We start from the raw sequence: 16,687 nt of genomic DNA, 5'->3' as shown, positions 1-16,687 counted from the left end.
TGGTTGAAGCAATCATATATTTATAACACAGAAATGAGTTTGGAAGTAGGGTGTGGGTAGGCAGAAGTTTTCACTTAGGTGAAAACAATAACTTCAGCTAATTAGCAATTTATAAGTAATATGCCTTCCCAAAATGAGACTAATTTAAAATTAAGTATTAAATCTGTTTTATTTGAAAATTTGACCTTTGAGAAAATTGAGTAAGCATCACCATATGAAATTTCATAGAATAATAAATACAGTTGTATTTTTTAAATAAAACATTTTATTTGCCTTTTTAATGCTTGTTTAGTGTTTGCTTTATTGTGCAGAAGTAATCTTGTTTCACTGTGTTCATTGGTATAATGTGTTCTTTGTCTCTTGCCTATGCACTTAAGCAACTAAACTCAGCTCGCCCTGAAGGAGATAACATGGTAAATTTCTTTTACATGCTCAACTTCCTGCATGTAAAATGGCTGAAGGTTTGTTGGCCTACTGTGTTTTCTACATCTTGAATAAAAGTGCCTTCTCTTGTTATTAGCTGCATATAAAACTAAAATAATAGTACAAGTCATGCATTCACTATATCTAGGAAAGCATATTGGCTAAAATGACCTTGAAATTTGGGAGAGGGGGTGGAAGGTGATGGTATATGTTCTAATTGCCCAATATATTGATGCCAGATACAAATGTTACAAGTATAGAGATAAAATGTTTTTATGTACCCAATAAAATATACTAATTTAAGCTAGCACCTTGTATTTTTACTTTGGGCACTGAAAATTAACAAGCTTTATCTTACTTGTAAAAAAGTAAAGGTATACAAATTGACTTTGATTCTTGGTAGCTTCAAAACTTACTATTTACAAACCCAAAGAAATTATTTTCTTCTGCTAATTTAGGCTAACACAAACTCCTGGAGGTTGATAATTCCTACAGTGGTCATGTCCATTCCACATCCTGTGCTAACTCACTTTCAGGATGGTGATGGCCTGGGGAAAAATTGAGAACGAGAATTGTTTGTATTATTGAATGTACATATTGAGCTCAGTTTGAGGAAACTTTTGATATTAGAACTTTTTAAATTTTATTACAATAGGAAATTGTAAAATGCAAGCATAGAAAATTCATTTATTAACCATATAAATTAGTAGTCTTAGTATTATACACTGATGCTCATTTAGAAGTGGCATGAAATCTGCATTACAGTTAAACTTGCAGTAAATTAACTTGTTTTATTCTATAGCATTGAACTAAAAGCAGAAAAAAATGTTTCTTGCATTCATATTTGATTTTTTTAACTTATAATTATTGAAGCCCTGTCTAAATTAGGGCTTTTCCTTAGATAGCAAGAGAATGCATTTCCATTGTCCTATCTAGGTAAATGAAAAGCATGAAAATATTTCAGTCATTGCTAATTGAGTATATAAATTGTAGGAATTTTTTATTTGAGGTAAAACTATCCTAACAATTAGCAATGCTTTGCTTATATAATGTGCTAAGTATTTATTTTATATGTTGTCTACTTATAGTCATATATAGTTAAATCTGGTGATTATAAATTCATTTTATTTTACATTAATTATCTCTAAAATGACTATATCAACAGTATCTAGTCTCCATATATCCTTGTTTTATTTTTCATTTCCTAAAATTTTATAATTTATGCCTGGAAGAAATTTAAAATTATCCCAAACATTTCATTTTATAGTTGAGAGAACTCATACTAATACAAGCTAGATATTTCCAAAATGGGAAAGCTGTAATTCAGTTAATACAGATTTTCACTTGATCATAATGATACATATAAAAGGCATACTCAAAATATTGTTTACTGATTTAGTTACTACTGTGTATAATTTATGATTCTGGAAAAAGTATGCCATTTAAATTGAAATGCATTTTTCTATAATTGTAGAAAATGTTAAATTCCAACTTTCTTTCATGCTCTATATCTTTCTCTGATTTTTAATGCTGGCTAGATTTGGGCAGAGGAAGTGACAAAAGTAAGTAAATCATTAAACTACAGAATTCTGAAACAAGAATTTAATTGCCATTCATTCACTAAGTATTTATTGAGCACCAGCTTGGAGCCAGTCACAATCAGTTTTTCTGTATCTTAAAAATTTGAAAGTTAAGGATTAATGTTCAAGTCTGTTTGGCTAATAGCAGTTCCATAGAGCAGTAGAAAAAGACTGCAGGGGTGTGGTTTACACACACCATGATGAATCCTAGAGAACAATTAAATTTGTAGATTTATAGTGCCTTGCTAAAAGACAATCAGTACCTGTTCATTGATAATTATTTTAAAACTGAAGTTTGTTGTCTCCAGTACCGAAGCTAATTTTTCACCTTAGTAGAAAATATCTCTAAAATGTGGACTTTACAGCCTTATTAAATACAGGATGACAAGTATTTCACTTTACTTACAGTTAAGATCATAATTACAAATATCCCTGATGTAACAATTGGAGCTATTGGTTTTTGTCCTTTCCCTCAATGTCAGACTGTTATTTCTAGAAGCTGTCTATATTACTTATGTTTGTAGTCCCTCTGCCTGTGTGTTACAACTTTAATATCTGAGCTGGGAAAGCAAATAACAAAGCAAGAATTTAAAGAATTAAATTATGACATTAGTGCATATTTGTTTCAAATAGTAGGTCTTGAGAAGGATTTTTCATTACTCTCCATGCTCAGCCCTACCAAAATCATCTTCTAGATGAATCTGATGCTAGGGACCAAGAACAGGTGACAGCAATGTCTCTAACTTTTAATAGCTTTACAAACTTTAACTTTGTAGTTTATACACCAGTAGTAGGATTGCTGGTTATAGTCTGTTTCTTGCATAGGTTATTGAGCTATTGTTTCCGTGGCTTGGAAATTCTTTGTGAAATTCTTAAGCTCTCATCACCATTTGTGAATATTTTGACCAATTTAGTTTGCTTCCATCCTGGCTTCTGATTTCCTCCTGAACTTCCCTCTTAGCATGAAGAGAACAGAGAAATAAGTTACAACAGGAAAACCTCTAGTGTCTTCCCTTTTGTGGATAGGCACGCCCTGACCCCAAAAATATGTATCTGACTTGATATTGCACCTTCTACAAGTTTTGGAAGTAGCTGTAAATAATCATGAAATGAATGTTTATATTATATAGTTACATAAGAAAATATGTCAAAATGGATTTGAAGAGTTTTTCTATGGTCTTCTAGCATTTTGTAGTTGGAATTTTTATAATTTGAAATTGTATAAATTAAAAAATTTCATCTTCCTGGAATATTTTAGACTTAGGCCCATAAAGATGTAGATGGCAATAACAAAAATTATTACAGCAAAAATTTATAGCTTATATATAATTCTGATGTCATAAACCAACAGATTCTTGTCCATTTTACAAGTCACATCTTAAGAGAAATCTTACTGTATGCTTAACTCGTGGTATACTGTCATACAGCCTGGATTAACTAGTTAAGTACCAGTTATCTTGACAGGTAGTATTTCTGCTGAATGCCTATTTGATGTAGTTTAGAAATTTTAAAATATAGGACAAAGAATTCTTTGGAGTAACCTAAGAACTATAACATTTAAGTGTTTGGTCACAAGAGGGTAGAAATCAAATTGAAGACTACTTTTGAAGTAAAAAAAAGTAGTAATTAAGGGGCTGGGAAGGTGGCTCAGTGGTAGAGTGCTTGCCTTGCATGCATGAGGCCCTGGGTTCGATTCCTCAGCACCACATAAGCAAAAAGAAAAAAGCTGGAAATGGTGCTGTGGCTCAAGTGGAAGATTGAGTGCTAGCTTTGAGCTGAAGAGCTGAGGGACAGCACCCAGGCCCAGAGTTCAGGCCCACAACCTACCCAAAAAAAAGTAGTAATTAAGAGGTATTTGACAATTATTTTATCTACAAAACAATGAGATTATATACAATCCTGAGATTTTGTATAAAAAAAAAATTAGCAAACTAGATACTTGAAAGTACATTGACAACTGTCTATCTAAAGTTTTCTAGGGTTTTATGAGAACAACATTAAACTTTGGCATTGATTCTTTTGAGTCAAATGCTGGTAAGGAATCACTGTATTGTGGCTGAGTGATTCAGAAAAGGTAAAGTCTAGAAATCATAGAGCAATTTAGAGCCTAAGCAGAATCTGAAATTACTAGATATAATTTGGGATTTGGTGAATTTTAACAATCTAAATGAGTGTAAATAAAATAGGTAAGTCTTCTAATGAGATTCTAAAACTGTTTCCTAATTTAAGTCTGAACAGGAAGTAAGAATAACTCAAAGTGAATTTGATCGTCAAGCAGAAATTACCAGACTTCTGCTAGAAGGAATCAGCAGTACACATGTGAGTATTTATTCACTGGAATTTATTTGGAGCAAAACACCTTCATTTTTATGTAGTACCTGGGAGGCCAGGGCAGGAGGGCTGTGAATTCACCGTCAGTCTGAACTACACAAGAGCCCATCTCATACAAACAAGCAAATAAAAAAAGGACTGATAATTCTAAAACTGTGTGGAGAGTAAAAAAACTGAACTTGCTTTTCAGTCACTTATCTAGGAAATTTAAACTGGCATTTTCTAAGATATATTTAAAGTTTTTTTGGTATATAACTCATCACTTCTCCAAACCTTACCAAATTGTCTTTTTGGCTTTTTATTGACTAAGCAAACTTGGTTACTGGAACTGTTCACCAGGGTCAATCCTAATAAGCCTTATAATAAGATGCTAGGTAAATGAGTCTCATTGCAGTGTTGTCTTCTGACCGTCCCTTGCCCCTTAAGAGCTGCTAAGAACTGACTGTAACTTTTCCTTTACAGGCCCATCATCTCCACTGTCTGAATGACTTTGTAGAAGCCCAGATGACTTACTATGTAACTTTTCCTTTACAGGCCCATCATCTCCGCTGTCTGAATGACTTTGTAGAAGCCCAGATGACTTACTATGCCCAGTGTTACCAGTACATGTTAGACCTCCAAAAACAACTGGGAAGGTGGACATTTCCTTTTCTCATATAAAAGTCCTGATAAGAAACTTATGTATATGAACTAATATAAAAAGATGAGGATTTGAAAAATTAAAGGTTTTTATTAGTGTATAAAGTATTGTATTTTTATAATAATTCTCAAGCTTCTTAGGTAATAAAACATTTTGAGATTTTCTGGCACATAAGGATTTAACAAGTGACAAGAAGATAATTTGAGTATCTGTTTAGTATTTAAAAATACTTGAAGCCAGGTGCCAGTGGCTCACACCTATAATCCTAGCTATTCAGGAGGCTGAGATCTGAGAATCGTAGTTCAAAGCCAGTACATCCAGGAAAGTGTTGAGACTCTTTATCTCCAATAAACCACCAGAAAATAAAGTGGTGCTGTGGCTTAAGTGGTAGAGCGCTCACCTTTAGCTGAAGAGCTGAGGAACAGTGCCCAGGCTGAAAGATGTTTGTTGTTTCTCTTTTCTCTTCCTGTTGGATATTTTCTGCTAAGGAAGAAATAGCTATATTGATGCTTAAAAGTAAACTAATTTGGAGCTGGGAAGATGGTTAGTGGTAGAGTGCTTGCCTTGCATGCATGAGGCCCTGGGTTTGATTCCTTAGCACCACATAAGCAGAAAAAGGAAAAAAAAAAAAAAAAAGCCGAAAGTGGCACTGTGGCTCAAATGGTAGGAGTACTAGCCTTGAGCTGAAGAGCTGAGGGACAGCACCCAGGCTCCACGACCTTCAAAAAAAAAAAAAACTAATTTAAATTTGTTAATTACTTGCTTATTATAGAATATTCTATAAAACCTCTGACACACTGACGTACTTGTTTCAATATACTAATATATGTGTGTATCTTCAGGATTTGAACTCAGTGCCTCTTGATCTTTCTCACCTTGATTGCTCATGGTTAGCACTTATCCACTTGAAATATGCCTCTGGCCCAGCCTTTTTCTTTATTCTTGTTAAATGGAGATGGAGTCTTGAAAACTTCACGACCCAAGTTAGCTTCAAATATCAATCCTCTGATATCAGCCTCTTGAGAATCTAGGATTATAGGGATGAGCCACTGGTACCTAGCTGTTAATATATTTTAAAATAAAATGATAGTTTGTAAAGTATATAACTCAATCATTCATCAGATGTTTATGGAATACTTAACAATATGCCAAGCACTGTTTTATATTTTACAGTTAAATTAGCAAGCAAAGAATGCCAAAGTGCTTGCCTTTATGGCACTCATAAGGTGAAACTGAAATAATAAAAAGCAGATTGGTCTCCATTCTCAAAACACTCAAAAGTCTAGGTAGAAGCACAATAAGTGGAAAAGTATAAGAAGGGCAAAATGCTTAAGGACATCTGTGAGTCAGAAGTGTCTGGCAAAATTTTCTAGATGGAAGTTTTTTAGTAGTACTCTAGATTAAAAAAAGGGGGGGCAGGAATATTCCATACAAACTAGGAACCTGTTTACAAAAAGGCTAGAGGAAAGAAAATGTAGTAGCTCATTATGACATATTATGAAGTTAAGGATTAGGGCAGTTGATGAGTCTAGAGTAGTTAAGAAAAGTCATACTATCCATGTATGCTATGGTCTTAAGTATGGCAAGCAGGTTTGGATTTATAGAACAATTAAAGCAGAAGAGCGATTCATGGTAATTGAGAGGAAATAATCAAGATGAATCGTTTCAAGGCAAGGAATCAGTAGTTCTTGCCTGTAATCCTACCTACACAAGAGGCTAAAATCTGAGGATCCCACTTTGAAACCAGGCAAGGCAAACAAATCCAAGAGAATCTTGTCTCCCACGAACCAGCAAAATGCTAGAAGTGGAACTGTGGCTTAAGTTGTAGAGAGTTGCCTTGAACAAAAAAAGCTAAGGGAGAGTACCAGGCCCTGAGTTCAAGCCCCAGTACTGGCACCAAAAAAAAATGTTTCAAAAGTCTTTTTCTTTTCAGTTAAAAATCATCAAACTCATCAACTGAACATAAGTTGGGAGAATTTCTGGGATTTAAGGGAGAACAGAAAGTGAATGGACTAGAGAATATAAATTGCCAAGTAGTATTATAGAGCCGTTTTGAGGCTCTACAATCACCTAATAACATGGGAGTTTGTTGTTATTTTTTTTGTATGTGGATTTTTGTGTCTGTCCTAGGATTTCAACTCAGGGCCTGAGTGCTGAGTGAGTCCTGAACTTTTGTGTTCAAGGATAGTTCTCTACCACTTGAACCACAGCTCACCTTCCAGCTTTTTGGTAATTAATTGGAGTTGAGAATCTCAGTGACTTCTCTACTGAGGCTGCCTTTGAAACATGATTCTTAGATCTCAGCCTCCTGACTACCTAGGATTAAAGGAATGATCCATTGGAACCTGGCTTTACAACATGGTTTTATTATTTTTTTTTGCTCTCACAATAGATGCATGCATACTGAGTACAGGTAAATTTGGAATTTTTATCAAGTAAATACAGTGTTGTAAATGGCATTAGAGAGAGGCATATGCCAAAATGAAATTATCATAAGTAATTACAGGTATGAATAAAATATTGGTAGGGTTGAGCTGGGAATGTGGCTTAGTGGTAGAGTGCTTGACTAGCATGCATGAAGCCCTGGGTTCAATTCCTCAGTACCACATAAACAGAAAAAGCCAGAAGTAGTGTTGTTGTAGATCAAGTGATAGAGTCCTAGCCTTGAGCCAAAGAATCTCAGGGACAGTGTCCAGGCCCTCTTGAGTTAAAGCCCCAGGACTGGCAAAAATAAAATAAAAGTAATGTTTCTGTATTTTCCTATTTACTCTTGTATTCATTTTAATTATAGTTACACCACTTGAATGTGAATTAGGAAAACTTGTAATATGTAGCTTTTCACTGATTTTTTTTAAACAGTTAATAAAGAGAGGAGACAGATAAAAATACATTCTAATAGGAGTTCTTAACAGTGTTTTAAGGATAAACCATCTTCGGGGGTGGAGGAAATAGCCACTTAAAAATCTAAAGTATTGGGGGCTGGGAAGGTGGCTCAATGGTAGAGCGCTTGCCTTGCCTGCTCTGGGTTCAGTTCCTCAGCACCACATAAGCAGACAAAAAAAGCCAGAAGTGGCGCTGTGGCTCAAGTGGTAGAGCCTTGAGCTGAAAGCTGAGGGACAGCACCCAGGCCCAGAGTTCAGGCCCCACGACCGGACCCCCCCCCCCAAAAAAAAAAATCTGAAGTATTAAAGACAATTTTGAAACAAACTTTTAAGGATTTATATTTAAATACAACTTAAATTGTCTCTAACTGGCCCAAGAAAGATGAGGAAGCCAGACAACACACTTTGTCATTACAGTATTAAATTAAAAGCATCTGTAAATTCTTTCAGTTGAGATTGGTGGTGAGCAGACAGTGCCACCCAGTGGTGATAGTGAGAAGCTTTAACCGCTTGGAAATTAGTAATGGCTGTTTTCTTTTCAGCAGTTTTCCTTCCAGTTATCTTTGTAACAACAATCACAATGCTGGGACACCTGTGCCATCTGCTTTACCAAATGTGATTGGTTCTTCTGCCATGGCTTCAACAAGTGGCCTAGTAATCTCCTCTCCTAACATCAGTGACCTTAAAGAGTCAAGTGGCAGCAGGAAGGCCAGGGTTCTCTACGATTATGATGCTGCAAACAGTACCGAACTATCACTTTTGGCTGATGAGGTGGGTAATGTGGGTGAAAGAAATATATGTAACAGATATTATAAAATGAAGGTTCAAGGGCTGGAGATAAGGCTCCAGTGCCTATATAAGTATCTGAGTTCAAACCCCAGTACCATAAGTAAAGAAAAAAAGACATTTCTTGTTGCTTATCTGGAATAGTTTATCACAAGTATTTCATAGATTTCAGATATTTATATAGACATAAGATACTGTTATTTCCCCAGTACCATAAGTAAAGAAAAAAAGACATTTCTTGTTGCTTATCTGGAAATAGTTTATCACAAGTATTTCATAGATTTCAGATATTTATATAGACATAAGATTTTGTTATTTGTCATAGAATGTCACAGATACTTTAAACTTTTAACTGCTGAGTAGTTGTATATAAATCTGCATCCAATAAAATTCTTTATCAGCACAATTGATAATGTTAAAGTTATTTAACAATAACAGTTTAGAGAAGTTAAATATGTCTTTTTTGGTATGTGTTTATTTTTTAGTATAGTTAATTACTTGAAATTTTTATTTTGTAGGTGATCACTGTGTTCAGTATCATTGGAATGGATTCAGACTGGCTAATGGGGGAAAGAGGAAATCAGAAGGGCAAGGTGCCAATTACCTACTTAGAACTGCTCAATTAAATAGGGAGACTAAGAAAGATTACCCATCATGACACCATATTTATATACAAGTAATTCTAAATAAAGCAGATTTAAGTATCGTCCATGTTAATGTCTTAAGAGATTGAAAAAAAACAGCCATTAGAAATTATTCGTTCTGCTAATAAAATTGCATGGTAAATATTTCATTACACAATTTACATTAGAATTTTCATGCCACAAATGTTTTCTTATAAAAGTCTCTTTCTACTGAAGTTTCATTAATATACAACTCTACTTTTGAGCTCCAACTTGAAGCAGAAGAATTGTTTTCTACTAAATTTTTCATTAACAGCAAGCTTTTCTTTTATGTAAAATAAATGTATTGTGAATTTGATATCATTGGCTCATTTACGAGGGATAATTAATAGCCAAAGAATACAGTTAAAATTTGTTTTCAACTTTTGGTTTTTAAAATGCTCTAAGATAGAAATCTTTTTTGTGAAAAATAATGTTTTTGAATACGTCCAAAAACAAATTCAGTTAAACCATTTTTACCTTGAGCCCAGCAGAAATAAATTATTTCAATATTGTGCTTTTAATAGGTTGAGCATACTGGGGAGATACCTTTCTTTCTTTCCCTTTTTCTTTCTTTCTTTCTTTCTTCTTTCTTTCTTTCTTTCTTTCTTTCTTTCTTTCTTTCTTTCTTTTTCTCTTAGGTTTTTGATGCGTTTTTTGTTTTGAGCTTAGGGGTTTTTTTGAACACTTGTGAATAGGTTCTTTTAAATTAAATTAGTCTTGAAAAGTATTCCTTTAATTCTATAATACAGTTACCATTTTAGATTATTCAGTTGGCACAAAGCAATATTTAATGAGTAATCAGAATAAGATCCATTAATAATATGCTGTACTACTACAGAAAAGATTTATTGAACAAAATCTGTATAAAAATATTAATACAGCTATATTCACTATGGAATAATTTATACCTACATAAAATTTTTACTTGTTTCCTTCTAGCTCACTAATAAAACTTTGAAATTTTATTAGTGAATGTAAGTTTCCTTGGTTAGGATCTCTGGTTATGAAGAGCACACTATTGAAATTATTAGTGACAAATGTGGAGCCAGAGAATTGTCATTTGGGATATTGGTATGAATCAGTGGTTGCTATAAATTAGCCTTATGAACTTTTTTCTTTCTGTATTAGGACTTCTCATATTCACTCAAGAAACATTTGTTAAGAGTCAGGTACTTTGTTGTTCCACTATATTATAAACAAGATGCATATAGTTCTTGCCCCTGCAGAGTTTAAAGATTAGGAAAGCAATTATTCTGTATCAAGATTTGTTGTATTATGTTGAAGAAACAGAAGGTATTATCCTGTGTTAGGAATCCCTAACTCAGATCTGAGGACAGAAGACTGTTTAGATTTCAAAATGCTGAGTATTTATGCTGAGTTCTTTTGGCTTATACCTGTACTCTTACGTACTTAGGACGCTAAGATCCATGCTTGAAGCCAGCCTGGATAGAAACAGAAAAAAGCCAGGCTGGAGCTGTGGCTAAAGTGTTAGACTACCACCTGAGCAAGCAAGATTGAATAAGTGTGAGGGCCTAAGTTTAAACTCCAGTACCAGGAAAAATAAATAAATACTTAAAATATCTGAGTTTTTAAGAACTTGATAAGCATCTAAATAATTTAATTCACAGCCTAAAATTTATTTCTGTGCTATAGAAAACTTCTTGTATGATTTTTTTAAATTATACAAGAAGTTTTGATTCATACTGTGAATTATACTCAACCTCAAAAGCTCTTACTTTTCTGTAAAACCAAATGAATAGAGCTTCTCCCCATTTGGAAAGGAAATTTTAAACAACATAGATCTCCATTTATTATATAAGTTCATAAAAATTCATATCAAATAGCAACTTTAAATCAGGTTTATAGAAAGTGTAGTAACAAGGAGAAAATGCAGATAATGGAGTAAATGGTCTGAATTCATACCCAGCCTTCCTCATATACTGTGCTCTTTTGAGCTTCAATGCAGATATGTGAGTGCTACTTCTTTATAAGCAAACTTAGATAATTATGCACCTTAAGGCTGCTAGAATATTATACAGCAAATGTTATTTTGTGCTAGTGTGCTTTTGGTAAAGCCTTGGCACACAGTAGACACATTCTGTAAATACTAATTTCCCCTTGTCAGTCCCTGTGACTTAGTTACCTACCCAGACCAGGGGCCTTGTTATCAACTGTGGATCAGAAGGACCTCTTCTGTCTGTGCTCTGCTTGTTCCCTTTCAGTTCTATCCCCTCCATGTTCTTTAAATGAGACCCAAATTCATGTTTAACCCTACCACAGCATAAATTCTTTATTAGAAATGTCTGCCTTCCATCAGAGAAGTATGGTTTATTGTTAAAGTGTGTTATAGTAACACATTAATGTGCTATTAAAATGTTACTAGGTTCAAAGGCTTCTTGTACCTTTGTCCTACCACAAATTCACCCTAGTAAGAGAGCTTGTTCTTATGTTTGTTGCATTTTCATTTTAGTGGGGTTTTGGTTGGTTGGTTGGGTTTTTGTTTTATTTTGGTTTGGGCTTAATGCCATAGTTTAGTTTTTACTCAGGTAAAAGCCTGAGAATGTTCTTAGGCATAGGAAGTAAAAAGAAAGCTTGGGAAGCTTTTTATTTCATGGTGCAGTTCAGAGTTGTTTAAACAAATATGCTCTGAGTTTAGTTCAAAAGGACAGTAATGTGAAGCATGTACATATAAATGAAATAATAAGTTTGGAAATACCTAGTCTTTTTCAAACTGAAGAAAAAGACTAAATTGTATCTCTTTGTTCTTATCTAACCTGCAAGATTGTTACGTTACAAGGGTTTTATGGTGCTAATCAAAAAGATGGATACTGTGGAAGGTGAGGTCCCAAAATGGGAGCATGCCTCATACTTGACAACAGGGAAAAATAAGGAACCTGAGGCAAGCATTCCTATTGGGCTAATAATATCCTCTTAGTCTGCTGTTAGCCATCACCAGAATAAAGGAGCAAAGGAGGCTGGTGTTGGGAGGACAGTTCTGAGATAAACTGTAGAGTGAAAATGATGAAGGGTGGGACATGAAGCAGCAAACTTATTTTCCAAGAAAGGCCAGCATACCTCCATGCTTTTTTGATGGGATTTAAAAAAAAAACAAAATCCCTTGTCTTTCACATAGCACATTTTGAAGCATGTTGCCCTACTTGTGCATGAAGCCTGTGCAAAGAGCTATAAGGGACAGATGGACTCAAAACCAGCTTTTCTTAGTCCTTTCCTTGTGGTGAGGCTGCACAGGCTGGGATGGAGATCCCCATTGTTCTAGTTACAATGGTTTTCAGACACACCAGCAAAATCTGCATTACATGGATACTTGTTTCAGATGCAAACTGCTCTTTTCAAATATTTGTTCTTTTGTCTTCAAGGGCTTGTGGAATTCATCTTACTCTTGAATGTGATAGCTTTTGAATGTTTTACAACAAATACAAAGTCTTTAATATGGTCTAATACTAATTGTACTTAAATTATTGTTTTAGTATACATCTGTCATTCTAGCACACAAGCTTTCTGAGATAGAAACTAATTCTTTTGATCGGATTCCTGGCTCTTAATACAAGACCTAACTCATATTATCTACGTGTTGAATGAAAAGAGAAAATGCAGATGGCTAAGCCTTCCCATAGACCTGCAAAATCAAACGGGAAGTGGGGCCCAGCAGTCTTTATCAAGCCGTTTTTGAATGAGGGTGCTGCAGTTAAGTTTGAGAATCATTGCACAACCAGCAGCACTTACCTTTCACTTTAAGGCTTACTATCTGACATCGCTTGAAAGGCTGTCATCTGTAACTCTTGGCAGCAACATTACTCTCAAGATAGAGGAAGTGTTCTGGTCTATAATACAAGTGAGTACGAAGGTATGAATATGTTTTGTATAAGTAAAATATCAGAATGCCAGTACTTGGGTGCTTTGTAAGATTTCTAGAGTTTGGATTCCTTAGTCTACAGAAAGACAAGCACTACTACCGCCTACATTTTCACTTGGTACAGTGTGCCTTTTAACTGATGATGTACATCAAAACACCTTAACAAACCACTGAAGCAGTAGACTAAGGTATGTATGTCCATGTGCCTCTGGTTGCCATGCTCAGCTCTCGTTCCTACTTGAGACTTTTTTAAAGAATTGTTAGTTTTGTTTAGTTTTTTTTATGAGTCCTAGTGATGTTAGCAAAAAATAAAATACAAAAATAAAATCAGATACAACCATCATCCAGGGATAAGCACTGTTATTTAGGTGAAAGCCTTCTAGACTTCCTGTATATTTATAGATTTTTTTAAATGGTATCAATTGTACAAGCTGTTTTGTAACTTTTTCACTCAACAGTATCATGACTCATTGCTGTGTCATATATATCCACATCTTTTTTAATGGCTGCATGGTGTTTCATAAGTGCCACATTTCATTAAACTGCTGTGGAATTTTTAGGTTTCTAATTTTTCACTAATAAACGTGTTCTAAATCTTTTATGTTCCTAATTATTTAATATGAATGCTATAAAGTGTAATTACTAGTAGAGAAAGTATACCTGGTTTTGTCTTAAGCTTTTGTTACTGCCACTTTGCCCCCTAAAAATATTTTGGTATTCTACACTTTTTTTTAAAATAAGTGATATATGAAAGAATGTTAGAGGTTTGAGGAAGGATATTTTTGTTTTGGAGGGTTTCCACTCAAATGTTCCTAGAGTCTTTGATTTCAAAATCAAGGTAAAAGATTCTATAAAGACTTTGCAAAATTAAAACAAGAGCAGTCAATTTTCCCCCAACTGTAATATTTTGTGAGACTTCGGAAAAGTTAGCAGTGCTAGCTCCCTCTGGAGTCATCTGGAACATTACCATCTTTCTGACTTGTTGAAATAGAACTATTGTAAATAGATTTGAGTCTTAGTTTTGAGGCAGAGCAAACATTGATGGTTTTAGGGAGCATGCCCATGGTATGCAAAGTAATCACAATTAAATCACCTGGTTTTATTGACAGGCTCAGCCACATGACAGACCACCTGTACCTATGTTAGGATTGCCAAATGATTGATTTGAGCAGTTGTTATTGTCAGCCTCTGGAGTAAATATCAGTGATAGCTAAATAAAAATCTTGAAAGCCATCACAGTAAATGGACAGATTTCAGTGATGAAGATTTGAACACTAACATGGTTTTATAGGACTATTGGCAGAGTGGCGGTATTTTATTTTAAGAGGGGGAGGGAGAGTATCCGCATACCAGACTTCTTTTCCAACTACAACTACCCACCCTCAGCTATAGTTGGCCTTTAGGTTTTGGACTTCTGAGTTGGAACTAACTTCTACCTATGAGAACCTGACCAAAGAAGATTGGCTCAATAAAGGTAACTTTAATTAGCCAAGTCCCAGTAGCATCTCCAGAAAAATGCACAGTTGCTTTGTTTATGCTGAAAAATAAACAAGAGAAGTATTGTGAATGCTAAATTGCTCAACAATGTTTCCAAAAAGGTAAATTTCCCAGGATTATATAGTTGCAGTACACAGCAAAGCCTCAGAGATCTACCCACTTTAACATTTGGATAAACCCCAGTAAATTGAAATGAGCATCTGGTTTGCTTTATACACCCAAACTACTCAGCCAGTAATAAGTTTCTAGTGATTACTGTTTGGGGTAGGGGTGGCCCAAGTGGTAGAGCACTTGCCAAGCAAGTATGAAGCCCAGTGCCACCAAAAAGAGTGGTAAGAATGACAGGAAGTTCTAAGAAAAGACGTGTCTACAGGAGGCTTAAGGTTTATGAAGACAAGTGACCTTTGTGTCTACAGGAGGCTTAAGGTTTATGAAAATGACAAATGACTTGGAGCAACTTTTTTCAGTCAGATGCACAAAGTAGAAGTCTGACTTCCTAGTGAAATTTTCTGAAACTAGCAGTTCCCAACAATGTGTAATTGAATGCCTGCTTGCCTTTTGTCTTTAGTTTCTAGTCCGCTCCACCTGAAGATCCACTCAGTTGTCTTAAGCTGTAAAACACTCCCCTCTCTATGAAGATACTCCAAGCTCCCTTAAATCATATTCACACAGAACTGACATATTGCCTTGAACTGCTAGTATATGCCACCTTAGCCAAGCTAAAAAAAAGGGACTTTGTGTCCCCTACCACCTAGCACAGTACACCTAAAACTAAGTTGCAGCAGGCCCTGTAGCAGCCTGAATCATTCTAATTTCTATAAGATAATTACTACTGATTCAGCTTTGGTTCTAAGATGTGTATTTGCCCTAAGAAACTCTGGCATTGATTTGGAATATCAATATAGATAAAACATACCTACTTAGAAGCTCTGTTGTCTTCCCGTTGACTGGTTAATTTTATAGTCCTCAGTCACTATTGTTATATATTTCTGTTTAACTTTTCAGTATAGATGTTTTCATTAGAATAAATTTTCTTCCTCTTCTCCTTTTCTCTTCTTTCTACCATCTCCCTCTCCCTTCCCAAAATGCTATGTAGGAAAACATTTACCACCTAAAAGGAGAAAGGTAAATTTACAAAAACAAAGATTAAAATATAAGTATACAGCAGAAGATTCTGCTAAGTTGCTATTTGTGAATGTCAAATATGACTCACTTCTAGAAGACAGAAGGAAATGTGACCAAACTTCAAATTGACCATTTACATAGAGATGAATGCTGGCCGCAAGGCAGAGATCCACTCACAAGAGACTACAGAGGGCACAGAGGACACCATTGAGCAGCAAGCCAGAGTGAAGAGGCCAGAGTTTTTGCCCTCACTCAAGAATTACATTTTACATGACAGCTTCATTCAGAGTTCCATCAGACAATATAAATGAACACACAATCTACATTAGTGCCCTGAAATTGAATGACTGAGCCTGCCTGATTCCTTTCTGATACCAGATCATCAGAAAGCAGAACTTAGCCCTCCCCTATACATTTCTCAGAATCTCCAGAGACACTGGTTTGTGTCCACTAATCAATTCTGTCTGACACCAGCTCATGGAGAAGGGCCCTCCACCCCATCTCACACCCTTGCCTCAAGTTGCCTAGAAACCTTGTGTAGCTACTGCAGTGAAGTGAGAGTTTTAATTGGCTGAAAGTTGATAAAGTGGGAAGGTCAACAATGGCCTCTAATGTAACATTCTATACAAGGTAGCTATAGTTGGCTGATTTATGTAGTTTAATTGGAGAAAATAGTGTTGCTTATCAAAGCTCAAAATCTTACCTGGATTACCAGACTTGCTGATACAAATAATAGAAAGCCACAACCTAAGCAGTGTCATTGTGACAGACCCTGTGCTGTTGCTGACCTCCAACTCCCTTTCCCCACCTCCTTGAATACTGTATACAGCCCCCAAGGCCTGTTCACTGCTGCCTCAGATTGTGGAAATCAGAGCAATAAGGTA

The 16,687-nt window shown here is 35.2% G+C and overlaps 1 protein-coding gene across 10 annotated transcripts in view; it reads left to right on the top strand.

The window, feature by feature from the left end:
- LOC138842252 (endophilin-B1) overlaps positions 1-13,780 on the top strand; it is a 36,843-nt gene extending 23,063 nt beyond the window's left edge. The window contains exons 6-11 of one of the 10 annotated variants that reach the window (XM_070043403.1): positions 378-461; positions 1,962-1,985; positions 4,233-4,322; positions 4,869-4,969; positions 8,399-8,627; positions 9,161-13,780. In XM_070043403.1, the coding sequence (XP_069899504.1) occupies positions 378-461; positions 1,962-1,985; positions 4,233-4,322; positions 4,869-4,969; positions 8,399-8,627; positions 9,161-9,268 (636 nt within the window). In that variant the 3' untranslated portion in view covers positions 9,269-13,780. The remainder of the gene's footprint in view (positions 1-377; positions 462-1,961; positions 1,986-4,232; positions 4,323-4,868; positions 4,970-8,398; positions 8,628-9,160) is intronic. The other 9 variants (XM_069986899.1, XM_070043404.1, XM_069986900.1 and 6 more) reach the window with 9 other exon arrangements.
- Positions 13,781-16,687: the final 2,907 nt, after the last annotated feature.

This window comes from Dipodomys merriami, unplaced genomic scaffold (assembly GCF_024711535.1).
Source record: "Dipodomys merriami isolate MVZ:Mamm:240054 unplaced genomic scaffold, mDipMer1.0.p SCAF_332, whole genome shotgun sequence".
In the NCBI taxonomy this organism is placed as follows: Eukaryota; Metazoa; Chordata; class Mammalia; order Rodentia; family Heteromyidae; genus Dipodomys; species Dipodomys merriami.
This window is presented reverse-complemented; position numbering and strand designations above follow the sequence as displayed.